Source organism: Tetrapisispora phaffii, chromosome 11 (genome assembly GCF_000236905.1).
Source record: "Tetrapisispora phaffii CBS 4417 chromosome 11, complete genome".
In the NCBI taxonomy this organism is placed as follows: Eukaryota; Fungi; Ascomycota; class Saccharomycetes; order Saccharomycetales; family Saccharomycetaceae; genus Tetrapisispora; species Tetrapisispora phaffii.
The window spans coordinates 144,586-164,185 of NC_016530.1; the positions used below are offsets into that span (position 1 = coordinate 144,586).

Below are 19,600 nucleotides of genomic sequence, written 5' to 3' on the forward strand. Positions count from 1 at the left end.
CAAGAAATGTCAAGTGGAAGATGGCTTTAGACACAGAACAAGGCAGTTCGATTATAGATGGAAACAGTATTAATAATAACGATTTGGCGATGGTTAAAGGTGATATTGCAAATGATTTAGACACAGATAATGATGGAAACCCAAGTGATTCTTCCCTCTTGGTGATTAGTGAGAAAATGTGTCCTAATGACTCTGATGAGGACACTGATTTGGATTTATTACAAGTTCTTGATGAAGAAGATGACACTGAAGAGTCAGTTGTTCCAAAGAGACGAAAGATAGAGACTATTGATTTAGAAGATATTGAACACTTACAGAAGGCCATTGAACTTTCTGATGACGGATATTCTGATGAAGGTAGTGATAGTGAAGAATTGAAAGAGAACAGGAAAGCAAATGCAGAAAAAGTTAAAGAGCACAAACCGGTACGAGATTATAAATGTCCTATATGCATGGATCCACCCACTGCAGCTGTGATTACAAATTGTGGACATATATTTTGTAACGATTGTTTATTTCCAATGATTAACAGCTCCAAGAAGAATGCCAGATCTGATGGGATATGTGCATTGTGCAGGTGTAACGTTAAATGCAAAGACTTGAGGTTGGTGATTCTAAAGAAGAAGATTGTTCCAAAAAGTTTTTAATGTCTTTTACTATATAGTATACTATCTATGTATTTATATATTCATGATCATCCAATAATTGTTAACATTTGATATTCACTTAATCGGTCTAATACGCCATGTTATTCTGTCTCTTGGTGCATCTAAATAAGAGTCTAAGGTTGTATTTTTTAATGAAGGGTTCGTATTATTCTTATAGAGACCTTCTGAAATCGAAGTCCATTGTTTTTGCTTTTCCAATAGTTCTTTCCTAGACACTCTTGAGTTGTTCAGATCTATGTCAATATCATCTTCAACTTGATTGATAGCGTCTTCCGATTCTGATGTCGAAACGTTACTGTCCTGTTTTGTGATACCATAATATTTAATTTCATCTTCTGTCAGAAGCAATGCTTGAATGTCTATAAAATTCACACCTTCTTCATTCTTGGCCCAGCCATTCCCACCACCTATTATGTCTTCGATACATTCGCTGATATTATATTCATTTGGTCTCAGGTCCCAGGGTATTTGGAAGGTTCTATTGTACAGTTGCGTGACAACGTTTTCCTTTTCATGTGTCTCTTCATCGACATACTTGTGGTAATCGAAATTCCTGCCTCTAGGTAGGCCATTTGCAAAATGGTTGCCTTTTTTCATGGGAGTGTGCAGACTGTCATCGTTGGAGTTGATTTTACGCATATGCGATGGTCTGCTTACTAGACTGGAAGCAGACGATCTGCTGCGTTGTGATTGCAATGAGTAAATATTCTGGGTTTGTGAAAGGATATTATTTCTAAACAGCGAGTTTGTGGGGGACCCCAACTCTGTCGAGTCTTCCAATATGTCTGAAATGCTTGTGTGGAATATACCTGGAAACTGACCAGAGCCAAAATTTACATGAGGCAAGTTGAACTCCTGATAAGAACCCCTGATCAATTTCAACTGCACAGACAGACTCAGCAAGGAGTTGACCTTCGAGTCCTTCAGTAGGAATCTGTTAGTGATGAACTTTTCGTCTTCTCTTATGTAGTCGGCGACATTAATCTCGACGGTCCCGAGAAGTAATTTTGTGTGATGAGCGGTAAGCTCACCCAACGATAACTCATGTTGTCTAGCGCCCCTGGAGTTCAACTTCTGCAGAGCAACCTTTGCCTCTGTTGACCTGTGTTTGACTCCTTTGGCAGTTGGAATTGCCCCTGGTACAGCCCTGGGGTCCGTGTGAGATGAGTGTTCGATACTCTCATACATCACCTTCAATATAAGCTTCTTTTCAGACAAGTTTCTGTGTTTGTCCACGGAAAGTTTGATTTGGATTGGATACTGTAGCGTGTTGGCCCATGTGACCTTGTTGTATTCGATGACGTTCTTTGAAGTCTCGCCCCTACTGTGGCTCGAGGCGTGAGTACCTAAAAACAGTTGCGACGGCTTACTAGCACCGCTGGAAACGCTGGCGCAGCTTCCGGGACTCGTGATACTGCTGGCACTTGAATTGGACAAGGTCCTATGCAGGAACCCTGAATGTTCATGTGACAGACGGCTCTTGGCCTGCGATCCCTGGGAAGGCCCTGCCGCGGAGAGCTCGTGCACCCCAGAACGTTCCAAACCCTCCAAAGGATGGAACCGATGGCCTGTGACACCCGTGCCGTCTTTCAAATGCCATTTAACATAACAACGTCCGCTTGATTGCGGGATGTTGATCAACTCGTTAACACTGAAGTTCAACAAGAACTTCGGACGTCTCTCCTTACCCTTCGAACTGAGCACCATTTTGTCGACACACTTCCTATCCACTCGACCTGGTCTGGTCCTAGACCCTCCCTCACACAAGTGGCTTATAACTGTCTATCTTCTTATATCGCCCCTTTCTCCAGACCCCAGATCTTCCCAAACCAAAAGGAAAGAAGAAAGAGACACAAAAAGCGGATGGATATTCGGAGGAGCTGGGCGGCTCCACAAACCGACAGGTAGTCACTTGCCACGACGGCCGGGCAACTGCTGCAGAAAAAAAAATATTGTGGGACGGGCATCGGAGCAGCGAAAGTGGATTACAGAGCCACTGGAATACAAGTATGTGTACATTATACACGGGTGATGGATATAAGAGAGAAGAATATTTTATTGTGTTGCTGTGGTGGCCAGAGTGGCAAGAGGTACATTGCAAGACACCATTTGGGAACTGCAACAGTTGTTATGAGTTACAGGAAAATTTCAGGACTGTCGACAGGGTCAGCGGCGGTGCCAGGAAGCACGAGGAACGTGACGCCAGGGCCGATCAAATCTGTTGAGGCTACCAACAACAAGGGTGCTAGGAGCTTGCCTATCTATATTGCTATTAATGAGTACAGCAAACGTATGGAAGACGAGCTTGACTTCAGGCCCGGGGACAAGATCCAGGTGTTGCTGGACGATGAGGAGTACAATGATGGCTGGTACTTCGGCAGGAACTTGCGCACGCAAGAGGAAGGCTTGTATCCTGCTGTGTTTACACAGGAGATTAAAATGGAGAGGAAGTATCCGCTAACGCGGGCAAAGAGTTTCAAGAGATCGGTCAGCAACGACAGTATCTCGCAGCAACAACAACAACAACAACAGGGTGCAAACAATTCAATTATGGAGGATATCGACACGGCTCTCAACGATATGAGTGGGGATTCCTCTCTCGGTGGTGTGGACGAATCTGCTCAGCAGCAGGTGGAGGTCTCTATGATCACCACGACAACTGCATTGGATACTTCCAGTGCAGACAACGTTGGCTCCGGCAACTTAACTCCTACGCACGCTAGGGACTGGTCTCCATCGCAGGTCGCTGCTTATTTCCGTTCTGCGGGATTCAGCCAAGACACTGCGGAAAAGTTCGAACAGCACAAGATATCTGGTCCAATCCTGCTGGAGTTGGAGTTGTCGTACTTGAAGGAGCTCGACATCGACTCTTTTGGTGTCAGGTTCGAAGTCTTTAAAGAAATCGAAAATATTAAAAATGCAATGGGCGCCTCGCCAGAGCAGGTTCTGCAACCGGTGCAGAGTCAACAACGCACATCTGATATGTATTACCAAACTTCAAGAACAAGCTCAAATAGCGGTCAATTGATGCCACCGGCAAACTTCGACACTTTGTCATACGCAAAAGACGGTCTGCCAACAATAGAGAGACCATCTTCGGCCAGACATGTGAGGAATCCTTCGAAGTCACTCGATGACTTGCCTTCTTCTAATCCTTCTCCAGGAACAGAAAGTCAAAACTCTGGTTCAAATATCCGTCACTCAAAAATACAAAGACCAATGTCGACAATTGTAAATAGCGAATCGACGACCTTCACGAAAAAAGATGAACTGCCCCTCCCAAAATCGGTCTCGGAAGTTCTTAGTAACAATAACTCGTTTGCATCTCCAAGAAGAGCTCCAAAACCACCGTCATACCCAAGCCCTGTACAACCTCCGAAATCACCAGCTCCATATGGCTCGAGAGGTGATAGTGGATTTCAAAGAAGAACCAGCAGTAAAATGATTGAAGAAGAATATGTGGAAGGTGATGAAAGCTACGAAAAAGACGATACTTTCACTGCAATTATGGAAAAAATGACAAATTTGACAGGTGGGTCAGAAGAGGAGGAATACTCTGATTTAGTAGATAATGAAGAAAATATCAAAAGTGAAAGCTCCAGTATATATACAGAAGCTGTTGGCCATTTACCGCAGTCCACAACCCAGAGGGGCAAAGCTGATAAAAGACAGTCTTTTATTCAAAGTCCAAATAAGGCTATGTTTACAAATAATGCTCAAAAAAGCTCCCCTGGAGGCAAAGACAGCAAAGAAGTGTCAAATTTCACATCAAAAATACTCGGTGCATCATCTCCATTGAGACCACCAAATAGGAATAACGACTATTCCAGTAGTCCTTCTGGAAAGAACTCCAAGAGAAGGAGTTTAAGTGCTCAAGATATAACGGTGCTGGATAACAATGAGTTGGAAGACTCTAATAATCCGAAACAACGTTCTGTGAGTGAAGCTACTAAGAACAAAACAATGAAGAAGATGCCACCAAATAAACTAAAGTCACAAACAACAGCTTTTACCGAAGGTTTAAGAACCATTAGAGTACAAGACGCCATGAAAGATGCTGATTGCTCGGGTTGGATGAATAAAAAAGGTTCCGGTACTGTAGGTGTATGGAAGACAAGATTTTTCACCTTACATGGTACCAGGCTTTCATATTTCGGTAACACGACTGATAGTAGAGAAAGAGGTTTAATTGACATCACTGGCCACCGTGTTGTTCCAGCAAGAGAAGACGATAAATTAGTTTCTCTGTATGCAGCTAGTACCGGTAAAGGCCGTTATTGTTTCAAACTGATTCCGCCTCAACCTGGTTCGAAGAAAGGTTTAACTTTTACACAACCTAAAGTTCACTATTTTGCAGTAGATAATAAAGAAGAAATGAGAACATGGATGACTCATTTAATCAAGACAACCATTGATATTGACACTTCGGTGCCTGTCGTGAGCTCATACACGACTCCTACAGTTTCACTAAATAAAGCTCAAGAGATGCTAACGGAAGCACGTGAAGTCAACAGAATCCGTGAAGAACAAACCTCTATGGAGAACGATGAAAGCAGATTATTATGGGACCAACAGAATGCCGATACCAGTAATACCGCACATAATATCATCATATCTACTAGTGATAATGGATCCCCTAGTTATATCGGAAGTCCAGTGGAAAAGAAACCTGCAGGAACAACGAACTCTATGAGCACTCCAATGCTAAACAAATTCAATAGTCGTTCTATGCAAGGAACTGAAGAGAACGATACAAAGTCATCATTATCCAATACTTCATCGAACAACAACAACAGAACGACAGTTTCTTCATCGATGGGATTCTCGAGTCCATACTTATTAGCATCCGGAATGTCCACACCAAACATTGTCCGTAGCAACAGTTTGCGTGCCAAGGAAAAAATAACAAACATATCCACAAGTGACATTCAAGAAGATAAACAAGATGGATACTTTAACTCAGAAGAGTCGAACAAATTTTTATCAGAAATAAACTTTAACTCAGCTTCCCCTCTCATCCTACATCTGCTACCTCTGCTCCCTTTCAAGATCATAGAATTTCTATAAATTAAAATGTAATAATATATAAATCAACAATAATCAAATAAATACAACAAAATACTCCTTTTGCACTTTTTATCATCATTATTCATATTTAAAGAAGTTCATCTCTACTTTATGTTCATTATCACGTCTCTCGAAAAGATATCGCATTAACGGTAAAAGTGAAAAATTCTTCAAACATTGAAATTAATATTCAGTACATTCCATTCAGAAACTATTGATTTAACGGTCTCAACGAATGATTAAGTGAGATGAAACAAGTAGTATTTAATTAATTAACCATTCTTATATATATTTATATATTATTATCTTGTTCAGCATAATAATTGTTTTGCTTGCTGACGGCTTTAATTACTCATAACTGTCCTGATATTATTTGAATTAGGGAAGAGAATCATTGCGACGATTCAATATTTGGTGTTGAAATAACTCGAACTGTTTATTGTTTGGTGTTGAATGTTTAGTTTCGTGTAATTATTATTTTCATTTAAGATATTCATTACTGTCCCATATTTGAGTTGTATTTGTTATTAGTGTTGTGCTTTTCATTTGTTATATTATGTCACTTTTTGAGAAAAGGTTGTGGTTTGTTCCAATTATATGTGTAGCATATCTGTTCATACTTTTTTCATTTTCCTGCAAATCATTGACTACTGTACCTAGAACGACATATGGCAAACAGAGCAAAGGTTGGGTGCATCCAAATACCTACACTTTTGGAGACCCCGTAGAGGTAATAGTCAATAAAATGGTCCAAGAAAAAGATATGCTGGGTGACTCAAACGAGGGTGTCTCTTATAAGTACCATGATTTACCATATATATGCCCGCCAACAAATACCAAGAAGTCAATTCATAACTCGTTGAAAGAACTGTTTAATGGTGATTATAATGAACAAAGTGATTACATACTGAAATTTGGAGTTGATAATGACTGTCAAGCACTATGTTTAAGGAAAACATACAATGCAGGTATAAGAAAGGCAAAAGAGATGATCGACGAGGATTATATTGTTAATTGGTTTATTGATGATTATTTACCTGCTGCAACAACGTATATATCTAGTGTTACAAGGAAAAAGAAATATTTTGAAGGTTTCAGTTTGGGTTGGAAAGATCCGGAAACGGGAAGTTATTATATAAATAACCATGTAATGTTGGTTATCAGATATAATGCTGTGGATGATAATAAATTCAATATTGTTGGTTTCGAAGTTTACCCAAAATCTATCCCAGATTTACAATGTCCGGGTGCAAGAAGAGGTCATGGCCATTATGAGTTGAAAGACTTAGAAAACAATGATGAATTTTCGCTAATTCCTTTTTCATACTCTGTTTATTGGAGAGAGGAGTTCGAATATGACTGGAGAACCAGATGGTCACTTTTCGTTAGGCCAAATTATATGGACTTAGATGCAGAGGACGAATCGCTGCAATTAGGATTTATTTCGAATTTATTACACTGGTATTCTCCATATACTACAGTAATTATTTTTACCATTCTACTATTTTTGGTTAGTTTATTGGTTTTGGACATAAATTCTCATAAGTTAGTGTTTATGTCAAATCCAAAGACTGTTATAGCATGGGCAACCACTGCCAATAAGTTGAATAAAACCTGGAAAAATATATTATTAAATATCCTCGTATCAATGGGCTGTCAGGCTCTTTTCATATTTATGCCTGTAATTGTCATCCAAAGCTCATTATGGAGCCTGCACAACATAAGTAATTATGTTATGCTGCAAATAATTTGCTGGATATCTGCCAGTTTACTTGTTGGATCATTTGTAGGAACTTGGTTAAGAATGTATATGTTCCAAAAGAAAATGACTCCTAATTATGATCCAAAGATGTCTATTGTCTGTGGATCAATTTTACCAGGTTTGACTTTAGCTGGTGTTACTGTATTTAATACAGTTACTTGGTTTTTAGAAGGGAATTCGTCATATCCATTTAGAAAGCTATCGTGGCTGATATTTGTTTATTTTATATTCAGTATTCCAATGAGTTTAATTGGCGGTTCATTGGCCGTTAAAATTCAGCATTATTACACAAATTTCAGTTCACGCAAGGATTATGGTAGAGTTAGATCGATGTCGTACACCGATCCAAATTTATACAAGCCAGATATTATTGAATCAGATATACAGAAAAACCAAGATAATGAGGATAACTATGTGATCGAACTTGATGACAAACAAGCTAAGAAAAGGAAAATATGGAGGAGAAAATCTTTATACGTTAAATTTAAACAAGCAATTTCATTTTCAAACATCATTTCCTTGTTGTTACGTAATTTTATTACGAATGGTATCCCATTTCAAATCATAAAAAATGAAGTAATAATCTTCAATCAAAGTTCATGGTTAAGGCATTGTTCATTTTTTAATCTTTTTGGATATTTATTCACTAAATATATTATGATAATTGCCATCATTTTCATGGGTTCAGTTATTAGTTGTAACTTATACCTTATTCAATCGACTAGTGATAAAGGTTCCAATATAAAAGAAAATTGGCGTGGGAAATGTTTCCAACTGGGATTTAATTTATTTTTTGCTATGGAATTTAATTCTCTATCTCATATTTTAAACAGATCAAATGAAAAATGGGGAACATTGTTGCTATTGTCTATCGGTTACAGTTTATTATTCAATCTATTAATAGGCTTAGCAGCTGGTTTCATTAGTTATATGGCATCGGTATGGTTTATAGTCAATCGTTTCAAATCCCAGGGTCCAGTCCACCTTTACGATTGACTACGGTTAAGCTGATAGCATGAATAATTTCATCTATAAATATTAAATCTTGAGATTTGCATTCATTTTTGTATATAATTACATATAACAGTTAATAATTAATTAATTAATACAAAGTAATACTTTATTATAATATGTGAGTTTTTACAATTACTATATAAGGTACATGAGATTATCTAAAATTGTACAGATTGTTGTTGAATCTGCTGCTGTTGCATATGATTTTGTTGTTGTTGTTGCTGTGGAACTAGAAAAGTTTGATTGAGTTCATTTTGAATATTTTCTGAAGTACGATGATGCTGGACGTAACCACCTCTACCACTATTGCTATTATTATTGTTGTTGTTATAATTATTATCATTATTGTATTGCCTTCTGTTTGGGTATGGCTTTCTATTGTTGTTATTGTATGGTCTTCTTGAATCGTTATTATTGTTGTTGTATGCTCTTCTGTTGTTAGAGTTTCTCTTATTCTGGTTGTTGTTGTTATTATTATTAGAGTTAATTTGTTGTCTAACATTTTCGATAATATCATCCTGTAGATTAATATACTTGATATGAGTTCCTCTTAAATAAATTTGTTCTAAAGTGATTTTTTCAACCTTACCATCTTCGTTAGGTTCGGAGTTATCAACTTGCACAACATTTGACAATGTTAAGTTCATCCAATTGTCCACATTTGTCAAAGTACCCTGAATAGTTGTACCATTCTTCAATTCTATAAACATTTGTTGACCTTTAGTGTTGGTCAATAAGTATAAAGGTAACATCTTGCTTCGCTTAATATTGACTCGTGTACCTTTTTTAGATATTTCAATTAAGATTATCAGTAAGTTAACAAGTCACGCCAACACACACACAGTTATACCATTTGAATGGTCAATATTCCCTTTTATTCATCCGCTTCATACCTCTATTATTAACGTGGTTGATGGCAAACGTGGTTGTGAGAATGGCAACCTTTTTGAAATTTTGATATTGAAAGCTGGAATCATTATACACGGCCATCGTTAATAATGATGTGTTGGCTGTGCACGTGATATAAAATGCTTTCCCGCGTGTGTGTATCCGCCGACACAGAGATATGACTCTCGGCGCTTAAATGGTAAGCCAATCCTAATACTCATAGTTGATATAAAAAGAGAGGTGGTACCGTTGCTGTGGTGTGTGCGTCCATGTATCCCACTAGCTAATGATTATGGTTATTGATGGCAGTTTGATGAGTATACCCATGCCTACTGTTGGAACTGGTAGCGGTTGGTATTCGAATGGTCGCCAGGTTGCCATTTTTCTGCTTTGCAAAGAAGACAAATAAACAGATACGAACAAACTTGTGGATACATGTATATATGTGGTCTCTATTATGTTAAAGAAACGTTGATTTTAGTAGATTATTTGAATGAGTTTATGAGGCACCTCCATATATGCAAATGCTTGTTGGGAAACCCATATACAACAAGGTAAACACTGTCGTTTTGCATATTTTTGTTTCTTGCCAATCGAAACTGTTTTAAACATGGTCAATCTTTCACAATAAAATACATATTCAACAACATATATGGCATCCTGGTCCAATTTGTTAATTTGATATTGCTATTGAACAACGTACTACAATATTAAATGATAGAGCGGCTATTTATATATGTAAGTGACGTGAAATGACTAGAAATGACATTACGGCGTGAGTACCTTTTCTGGTCACGTGCGCGACACGTCAAGGTTTCCTTTGAACAAATCTGAAACGAACTGAAATTTTTAGTAAAACGTCTGAGAAGGTTGGTGTTCGATATTCTTTTTTTTTTCAATACAAATCACAGGCAATAAGTAAGTTAAGTTTACGAAGAGGAGATGCCTAATGAAAACGTTTGTGCATTGCTTCTTCCACAGGAATTTCAAAATATACTTTACCTAATTAGGAATTATCATTAAATGGAAAGGACGTCGATTGATTCTAAGTAGACAAAGAGAAGAGCATATGAATACATCATCGATGCATATACGATTATAATATAACTATCACAACAACAAAAGGTGACTCCAATGAACTGCTATTTGATAGCACGTCGACCAGCAGTTACAGTATTTGCTAAAATATATTTAAGGACACAACGCAGCAGATTTCCTCAACATAAATATAATTCACATTGGATAAGAGCATAGGGTCATTAAAGAAGACAGTAGATTATCTAGTATGAGACCACTCTTACTGAATGAGAAGACAATTAGTAATTTGGTTGAAAGTGATGATACAGATATCGATGTTGAGCCTATTATAGAGATTGCAACTTATTCTGAAATTGATGTCTTTGAATGCTACATGAAAGGCTCTGAGACTAAAACAGTGATGCGTAAAGTATCTAATGATTGGGTAAACGCTACACAGATATTTAAAATTGCAAACTTTACGAAAAATAAAAGAACAAGGATTTTAGAGAGAGAAGCAAAACTGATAAAACACGAAAAGATTCAAGGGGGTTACGGTCGATTTCAAGGTACATGGATACCATTAGATGATGCCAAGATGCTTGTTAACAAATATGAAATTCAACATCCAATAATAAATAAAATACTAAACTATATAATAGACCCTGGTAATCTACCAGCAAGAAGATCCAAAAATAGTGTGTTAAAAAGAAATCCCTTAAATAGACATTTGGTTTCGCCTTCAAGTTACAAGGTAACTCCGACTAAAAGAATGTTAAGAACTGTATTACCTTCTTCTTCAGACTCAGGAAGATCTATTTCTACACCTAAAAGTACAGGCACGTACAAATATGAAGAAGGAGACTTGAAAGGATTAACGAAAAAGGCAACCAAAACAAAACCATTGCAATTCAGCACTCTTCATGAACATAATCAACATAATACGAAATCAGGTCATAGTATATCATCCGATTATTTTGACCCATATTTGACTAGATCATTGGAAATGAAATCTTTTAGAAAAAAAATATTCCTTCCAAATTCCGATACTACCAAACTGAGCAGTAAAAATAATACAATGGAGACTATGGAATTGGAAGAATTGCCGTTTCCACAATATCATTTCCAGGAAGATTCTCAGCCTGCTACACCGGCGGATGATCCAGATATTGGTCAAATATCTTTAAAATCATTAAGCATTGATGAATATCAACAATTAATGCTAAAAGTCTTATCATCCGAAAATTGTTTAGAAGAAGGTTATACACTACCGGCAGCATTATATAACCCGCCGGCAGATTTTGATATAAACTTAAAAATTGATAAACAAGGACATTCACTTTTACATTGGGCCTCTGCGATGGGTAATTTACCTTTGACTAAACTTTTGATTTCACTAAAATGCCAAATATTGAGTTATAATAATGTTGGATTTAACCCTCTAACAAAAATGATCTTTTATAATAATAGTTACAGAGCAGGAAACTTTAAAGAGATACTTTCATTATTAAGAATATGTGTAACTGCACAGGATAAAAATGGGCGTTTACCCTTACATTATTTAATTGAACTAACAGTTAATAAAACCAAGGATCAATCCATTATAACTCATTATATTGATTTGATACTTGAATATTTACAAAGTAACGATAACGATGACATTTCAATTCTAAAGCTGACCGTAAATCACCAAGATAGCTATGGTAATACAATTTTGCATATAGCCGCATTGAACAACAATTTAAAAATATATAATAAATTATTAAAGATTGGTTGCTCAGAGAAATTAACTAATATGAACAACGAAACACCCTTATCTATAATGGAAAAACAAAGAGATGCTCCTACACCAGAAATTCCTGAATTTTTATCATTAAGTTTTGCTATTAGAGAAGCAACGACAGGAACTCCACAGATACTCAAGTCAAATATTGAAAATAACTTAGATTTAAGAACACTAAGTATAAAAAGAGATTTTTCATCAGTGGAGGACAAGGCATATAACAGTAGCGTAGTTACTTCGAATGTTGAAGAATCTAAAAGAACAAAAATAAATGAAAATGGTTCAACGAGTTGTATAACTGAAGGCACCTCCAAAATTGATGAAAGTTTAAGGGAATTATCTCAAACTCCTCAAATGCAACCTGTATTCCTAAAGCAGCTAGAGACTGAATTTTTATCAACATTCTCTGTGAAGTATGATCAAACAAACGAAACATTTGGTTATTTGGAAACACCTCCTATAATAGCAGCCAATGACAGACATTTTAATTCAGATTTGCGTAACAATTCATATAAAATGAAAATGTTATCAGGAATGTTTTTCGATAATGTTGTCAGAATGCTAGATGATTCAAATACTGATTTGGTTTCCTTAAGAGAACAAATAAATAACATGCATAAAAAGATTGAGACTACTAGTAAACAAGTTGAAAACATTCAAGGGGAAGCAATTACAATGAACCCTGAGCTTGCATCAATTACTGACATTGAGTTGCACAATAACAATATGAGAACAAAATTAGAGTCTACTAAAAAGAAAGTCATGAAAATATTAGAGAGTAAAAGTAAAATAAAGATATCAGAAATGACCCAGAACCAAAAATCGAAATTGAATAGCATATCATTAGACGACACACCAAATGCGTCTGTAGAATTAATTAACGAATATCGAATATTACATAGAAAAAGAGAGGCCTTGTTGCAAAACATAATTGATGCAAAAGCTAAGCTAGGAGCCACTAGAAAGATTATCAAATATAAAAAATTACTCGGTACCAATTCAAATAACCAGTCCTTAGATGACGTGACAAAAGAATTGATCAACTCTTTGATGGGATAAACTAAACCAATTAACTCCACGTTTAGATATTTCGCATATAGCATGTATATATAAATATATATAAAGATTGATGTAGAATGACAATCATATCAAATATGTTTATGTTTGTTATCCTTTACGTCGATAAAAGATCATAGACCTTTCCCCATATCTACTTCCATTTTTGGCCATAAACGCTTATTGTTAAACAGGAATTACTAAAACCGAAGTTGAACTTAACTTATTCAAATATATAAGATAAGGATTAAAGAATATATATATCTGAATAGGGACATCTGTCTAAATATTTTGAGGAACGTTGGTCTTGGTCAGAGTTAGTGAGCTATTCAAAACTTACAGTTTGTTGCTTGTACAGTATATTCGAGATGCCAAATGATCTGAGCTCAAATAAGAAGAACAATCAGGTTCAAAAAAATGGCACCGATAAGTCTTTCGTAAGGCCTCCATTTGAGCCATTGGTCGACTTGAAGGATGCGATCAACTTTATATTATTTAATAAGAATGCAATTGGGATAGTTATATTTTTATTGATTATGTTTGAATCTATGGCATTGAAAATTATTGTTAGTAAAATTGCATATACTGAAATCGATTACAAGGCGTACGTAGAACAAATAGAGATGATTAATGACGGTGAATACGATTACTCTTTGATCAGAGGTGGCACTGGACCTTTAGTATATCCTGCTGGCCATGTTTTAATATACCGTTTCATGAATTACATGACTTCGGGCTTGGATAATATTGGAGAGGGACAAGTTCTCTTCAGGGTGTTATATATTGCTACATTGGTGCTTCAAATGATGTTATACTATATAATGGAGTTACCTCCATGGTGTATTGTCCTAGCCAGTCTGTCGAAGAGATTGCATTCTATTTATGTTCTACGTTTATTCAATGACTGTTTTACAACTTTTTTCATGGTGCTCACTGTGTTATTATTAACACTTGCCACCAGAGTTCAAAACAATTATCTGGCGAAACTTTTAACATTTACCTCTTCTTTAAGTTACAGTTTTGCAGTTAGTATTAAGATGAATGCTCTATTGTATTTACCAGCAATACTGGTCGCCTTTTACTTGAATTTTGATGGAAAATTTATCAATGTCATTGCCAGCATTTTATTAGCAATATCATGGCAAATTGTGGTAGCCCTACCGTTTTTGAAAAAATATCCAAAGGAGTATCTTCATTCAGCTTTTGAATTCAGCAGACAGTTCATGTTCAAGTGGAGTGTTAATTGGCAAATGCTAGAAGAAGAAGGATTCCAGAACAAGTACTTCCACATTTCTTTACTAATTTCTCAAACAGTAGCAATAATGACTGTATTGTTAAGCCAATATCCAAGACTTCTACATGATATCACAAGCTCGATACTTCATCCTTTCGCCAAGAATGAACAGTTAAGAAATAATGTGAATATACGCAAGTTCATCCCATTCACCATGATCGTCACTAATTTCATTGGCGTTTTTTTCTCAAGATCCCTACATTACCAGTTTCTATCCTGGTATCATTGGACGATCCCACTTTTGATGCATTGGTCGAGGCTTGGAGTCTTCCTCGGACCCCTTTGGTATGTTGCACACGAATACTGTTGGAACTCCTACCCACCAAACAGCACGGCTAGCAGTCTATTATTTGTATTAAACCTAACAATGCTGCTTCTCATCGTTGCTTTCGACAGATGCTGCAATGTAGAGAGTGATACAGAGTCCAAAGCTGTAGAGCAAGAGTTAGAATCGAAGAAGAAACAATAGAAATAACTAATCAAACCAAATAATCTTCGAGTCATATCAGCTTATCTGACTGTTTTTCCACATTGTTTTAACACTGGGAACAAGATCCCAATATCATCTATATATATATATATATATACTTCTAATAGAGTAGTTCTAAAAGCATTCAACTAAACTTGACACACCTCACTCCCATCCACCTCTTTTATCACTGACTGTGGGTGTATGGCACTCTTGCACTTCAGATCTCGATGACTTAGATCTCAGCTACCCGGCTCTCCCCAGATCTCAGCTCTTTGAATTTTTCGAGAAGGATTTGTTTAAGATCACTCACCGATGTAACCATAACTATAACTACTACATCAAGATTGTTTAATTAAGACATGTTTGGATGGTCGTTAAGGAGTAACTTCCAAAGACAGTTTCATCTAACTATTTCCAGTGACACTGTTTGATCCTAATTTTCAATTATTGCTTGCTAAAATAACAGCGAAATTCCCAAAAAAATCTGAACAATCATTGCGGAGGTTCATAGAATATTTAAAAGGTTACTGACTGGTTACTTCGATTCGAAAATATTCAAGTAAGTGTTTTACCAGTTTAGTCCGATATCTATTATATATTCATTAAATAGTTCAACGTGGTATTAAAAAACAAAATTTAGGGAAATTATGAATAATAATAATAAAATGGGCAATGATATAAACTCTGTGGAGTTGACTTCGAGTCTTTCCTTCCAAAATTTGGCTAGTCTTTATCAAAATAATTCAGATAAATCGGTTATGTCAAATATTACTTCTAAAATTGAAGCAGCTTCAGCAAATGAAAAAGCTAGTAAGGGAGTTAATAAACTTAGGAGACAAAAATCTATTGAACAATTGAATAACTATATATATGATTTTTTAATGAAATCATCTCTTAAGAAGACTGCTAAAGCGTTTGCCAAAGAGGCAAAAATCGTTGATAAAATAAAGAAAAGTCATATAGAAACAAATACAAAAGGAAACAAAAATAATATGTTTACAACAACTCATATGGATATTTTAGGGAACGCTACAATGAATAATTCTAAAAATTTGAACCCGACACTGGAAGATACATCAAATGGTTTTTTACTAGAATGGTGGGAGGTATTTTGGGATATTTTGAATGCTAAAACACAAAAGACTGGCTCAAATGATGCACAGAATTACGTAAATATACTCAACCAAAGAGAAACTCAAGAACATATTTATAAGAGTCTTATTGTGCATGCAGCCAGAACTCAACATGTAGCAGAACATAGAGGACATTACAATACGGATTTGTTTGATCCAGTAACATTTGCAATGGTGGTTGAAAATATTGAGAAAACAGGTTCAATCGAAGGCGTGATTGATGCATTGAAAGATAATTCACCAAATTTAAATCCGAACAACTACAACTCAACAAGGCCTGTTCAAAGACAGCAGCAGCAGCAGCAGCAGTTTCAACAACAACAGCAACAACAGCAACAACAGCAACAACAGCAACAACAGCAACAACAGCAACAACAGCAACAGCAACAGCAAATGCAAATGCAAATGCAACAGCAAATGCAACAGAACATACAGATGAGGCCACAATTTGTACCGAATAATATTCCAAACATGCCTCCATATAATCCCACAAATAATACCCAGAACTACCCTTACATGAATCCGTATATGAACATGCAAGGAAATATGAGTTTAAATAACTCGCCTGTTGCACCATTAAATAACATGTCAGAAGTTCCTCAATTAAGTTTAAATGCAAAATTTGTTTCCAAAAGTCGGCCAAAAAATACTTCACGTAGTGTTAAAGCTAAGCGTTGTGCAAAATCTGATCAAAAATCTCCAGATGAGTCTAAAGTCACGAACTCCCAAATTGTAATAAATAATCGAGCAGCTGAAAAGGATTCATTGTCTAAGAAACGGACAAACACCATTTCATCAAAGAACAACGGTAATGGGATTAATAAGAAAGTAACAGAATTCAAAAGCCCACAAGTTACATCAACAAATAATTTTTTAAATGGGGCATCTATTTCACAAAAATCAGATGTACCCCAGCAGTCATCATTGTCTGATAAGAGAAAAAGAAGTAATTCAACGACGTCAATATTAGAATCTGTTAATTCAAATCAAGAAGTTAGAAAAAAAGATTCCAATTCTGAACCAGTAACACCTCTTCAAACTCGTTTTGGCCAAGCAATATCAAGAAAAACTCAGAGTAGCTCGATGAATCATAAAGTAGTGTTACCAAATTTGCTAGCCACGGTAAGTGAGAATGGAAGTTCATTATATGGAGTAACGTCTGTTAAAAACAGCAATTACAAAAATATATCAAACGCGGTGGCAGCAACTACAGCCGCAATTACTAAGAAGAATAAAAAGATTCGGAAAACCGTCTCTGCAGAAGCAACCCCTGATTCTTATAACACCCATCTGGATAAAATAAATGCTAAGAATGATGTAAAAAGAACAACTAAGCAAAATAAACAAGATTTATTCCAAATACAAAAGCAAAGCGGAACATATGGTTTCGAGAAAATGACAGACGGTGGCATAACATCTACTCAATCAATTGAATTTCATGAAAATCAGCTAAGTTCTATGAGTAATTTGAGCGAAATGGGTTCTACTCAAATGCGAGGTTATGATCTATCACTAGATCGTAATTTACCTTCCACCGATAAACAAGAACCATTGATGCCTGATGATATCTATGGATTCAACAATGGAAACGCTAGTGAAATTCTTGATATTGTCAATATTGATGGGATCTTAGAAAATGATATTAATACTCTGGAGTCAACGAACAATCAAAGTCAAAATAAAGATGCAGGAACTATGGATGATGCTGGCAACGATACAGTTGACAATTTTGAATTAGAGATACTGAGCAACAATAAAGATGACTTCAATTTAATGAAATGGGACTAAGGTAAACCGGTTTGAAGTTAAAAATATTTATTTTTAACTTAAAAGCAATTGCACGTAATCAATATACAAATGCATTAAGCTATAGTACTCGATTAATAAGTTACTGGCATCACTTATGATAAAATGTATGTAACCTATAGCATTATTAACCATTATAAAAGTAATATTCTGTTTTATCTTTACATCTGTTATTTATATTTCATTGAATATTTTAATTATCTTGCGATGAGCTTAACAAATACAAGCGACGTTAAAATTTTTAATTTATAAATCAATATAATAGTTTATTGACTAATGGATCAAATACCTTAAATAAAAGCTTGTCAATTATAGTAAAGATTATATGCAATTGGAAATCAGTGTGTTTTATTTTGGTATCTGTTTCACTTGATTGGATTTTTCACTGATATTTCATTTCTAACCGATAGCTTGAACTGAGAAGGAAGCATCTTCAAAGGCTAGTGAAAGTTAAATAATGTCATTTTTTCAACAGAAACCAGCAGTTTCTAGTTCTTCTACCATAGCCACAGATGCTGATATGGCTAATGATATTGTAATTAATAATCCTGCCGAGGATTCGATATCAGATGTTGCATTCTCAACCCAAAATGAGTTCGTCTTCAGTGCCAGTTCTTGGGACGGCAAAGTGAAGATATGGAATATCAATAATGGTAACCCACAGGCAGTTGCACAATATTCCCACTCAGCTCCAGTCTTGAGTACTAGATGGTCTGGAGATGGGACTAAGGTGGCATCAGGTGGCTGTGATAATATTGTCAAACTTTTTGATCTTACTACTAATCAAGAACAACAAGTTGGTACACATGATTCAGCAATTAAAAATTTAAGATTTGTTAATTGTGGCCCTACAAATAGTCAATGTCTAGTTACTGGTTCGTGGGATAAGACTATCAAATATTGGGATTTAAGACAGCAACAGCCAATTGCTACTCTTGCTATGCCCGATCGTGTTTATGCTATGGACTCTAGTAACCAGCTACTAGTTGTCGGAACTGCAGAAAGACATATAGCGGTAATTAACTTAACAAACCCAGGTCAAATATACAAAACTATACAGTCTCCACTGAAAATGCAAACAAGAACAATCGCATGTTATCCTTCAGGTGATGGTTATGCTATTGGCTCCATAGAGGGTAGAATAGCAATCCGATATTTAGATGAGGAAATACAAAAGAAATCAGGATTTTCCTTTAAATGTCATAGGAAAACCAATCCTAATAGAAGTATTGGAGCTTCCAGTCAAACTGATGTATTCTCAGTTAATAGTATTTCATTCCATCCTATATATGGTACATTTGTATCAGCTGGTAGTGATGGTACTTTCCATTTCTGGGATAAAAATAAGAAGCATAGATTAAAAGGATATCCTGCCCAAAATGGCTCTATATCAGCAGTGAATTTTAATGGGAAAGGGAGCCTTTTAGCCTATTCTTTAGGTTATGATTGGAGCAAAGGGCATAGCTTTAATACTCAAAATTATGCTAATATCATTAGAATCCATGCTCCAACAGATGCTGAAGTCAAGGAGAAGGCTAGGTGATAAAGTAATAACACCGTCAAAAATCCAACTAGCATATACAAAAATATCATTTAATTTGCATCCATATACAATTATATAGTAATATTATAATTAACGT

At 35.9% G+C, this 19,600-nt stretch overlaps 9 protein-coding genes across 9 annotated transcripts; 7 read left to right on the forward strand and 2 right to left on the reverse strand.

Moving 5' to 3' along the window:
• Positions 1-20: 20 nt before the first annotated feature.
• SLX8 (SUMO-targeted ubiquitin ligase complex subunit SLX8) lies at positions 21-647 on the forward strand (the record flags this gene model as incomplete). Its single annotated transcript, XM_003687590.1, has 1 exon — positions 21-647. One exon carries the CDS (start codon positions 21-23, stop codon positions 645-647), a length of 627 nt encoding a protein of 208 aa, XP_003687638.1.
• Positions 648-722: 75 nt separating this feature from the next.
• On the reverse strand, positions 723-2,375 carry TPHA0K00710 (uncharacterized protein; the record flags this gene model as incomplete). Its single annotated transcript, XM_003687591.1, has 1 exon — positions 723-2,375. One exon carries the CDS (start codon positions 2,373-2,375, stop codon positions 723-725), a length of 1,653 nt encoding a protein of 550 aa, XP_003687639.1.
• Positions 2,376-2,699: 324 nt separating this feature from the next.
• TPHA0K00720 (uncharacterized protein) lies at positions 2,700-5,735 on the forward strand (the record flags this gene model as incomplete). The annotated part of the gene is made up of 1 exon (XM_003687592.1): positions 2,700-5,735. The coding sequence occupies one exon, from the start codon at positions 2,700-2,702 to the stop codon at positions 5,733-5,735; it is 3,036 nt and encodes a 1,011-aa protein (XP_003687640.1).
• Positions 5,736-6,291: 556 nt separating this feature from the next.
• Positions 6,292-8,493, forward strand: TMN3 (Tmn3p; the record flags this gene model as incomplete). The annotated part of the gene is made up of 1 exon (XM_003687593.1): positions 6,292-8,493. The coding sequence occupies one exon, from the start codon at positions 6,292-6,294 to the stop codon at positions 8,491-8,493; it is 2,202 nt and encodes a 733-aa protein (XP_003687641.1).
• A 176-nt stretch (positions 8,494-8,669) lies between these two features.
• LSM4 (U6 snRNA complex subunit LSM4) lies at positions 8,670-9,263 on the reverse strand (the record flags this gene model as incomplete). Its single annotated transcript, XM_003687594.1, has 1 exon — positions 8,670-9,263. The coding sequence occupies one exon, from the start codon at positions 9,261-9,263 to the stop codon at positions 8,670-8,672; it is 594 nt and encodes a 197-aa protein (XP_003687642.1).
• A 1,421-nt stretch (positions 9,264-10,684) lies between these two features.
• On the forward strand, positions 10,685-13,258 carry TPHA0K00750 (uncharacterized protein; the record flags this gene model as incomplete). Its single annotated transcript, XM_003687595.1, has 1 exon — positions 10,685-13,258. The coding sequence occupies one exon, from the start codon at positions 10,685-10,687 to the stop codon at positions 13,256-13,258; it is 2,574 nt and encodes an 857-aa protein (XP_003687643.1).
• A 365-nt stretch (positions 13,259-13,623) lies between these two features.
• ALG3 (dolichyl-P-Man:Man(5)GlcNAc(2)-PP-dolichol alpha-1,3-mannosyltransferase) lies at positions 13,624-15,018 on the forward strand (the record flags this gene model as incomplete). Its single annotated transcript, XM_003687596.1, has 1 exon — positions 13,624-15,018. The coding sequence occupies one exon, from the start codon at positions 13,624-13,626 to the stop codon at positions 15,016-15,018; it is 1,395 nt and encodes a 464-aa protein (XP_003687644.1).
• A 650-nt stretch (positions 15,019-15,668) lies between these two features.
• Positions 15,669-17,942, forward strand: TPHA0K00770 (LisH domain-containing protein; the record flags this gene model as incomplete). The annotated part of the gene is made up of 1 exon (XM_003687597.1): positions 15,669-17,942. The coding sequence occupies one exon, from the start codon at positions 15,669-15,671 to the stop codon at positions 17,940-17,942; it is 2,274 nt and encodes a 757-aa protein (XP_003687645.1).
• Positions 17,943-18,417: 475 nt separating this feature from the next.
• Positions 18,418-19,503, forward strand: TPHA0K00780 (WD40 repeat domain-containing protein; the record flags this gene model as incomplete). The annotated part of the gene is made up of 1 exon (XM_003687598.1): positions 18,418-19,503. One exon carries the CDS (start codon positions 18,418-18,420, stop codon positions 19,501-19,503), a length of 1,086 nt encoding a protein of 361 aa, XP_003687646.1.
• Between the last annotated feature and the right edge of the window lie 97 nt (positions 19,504-19,600).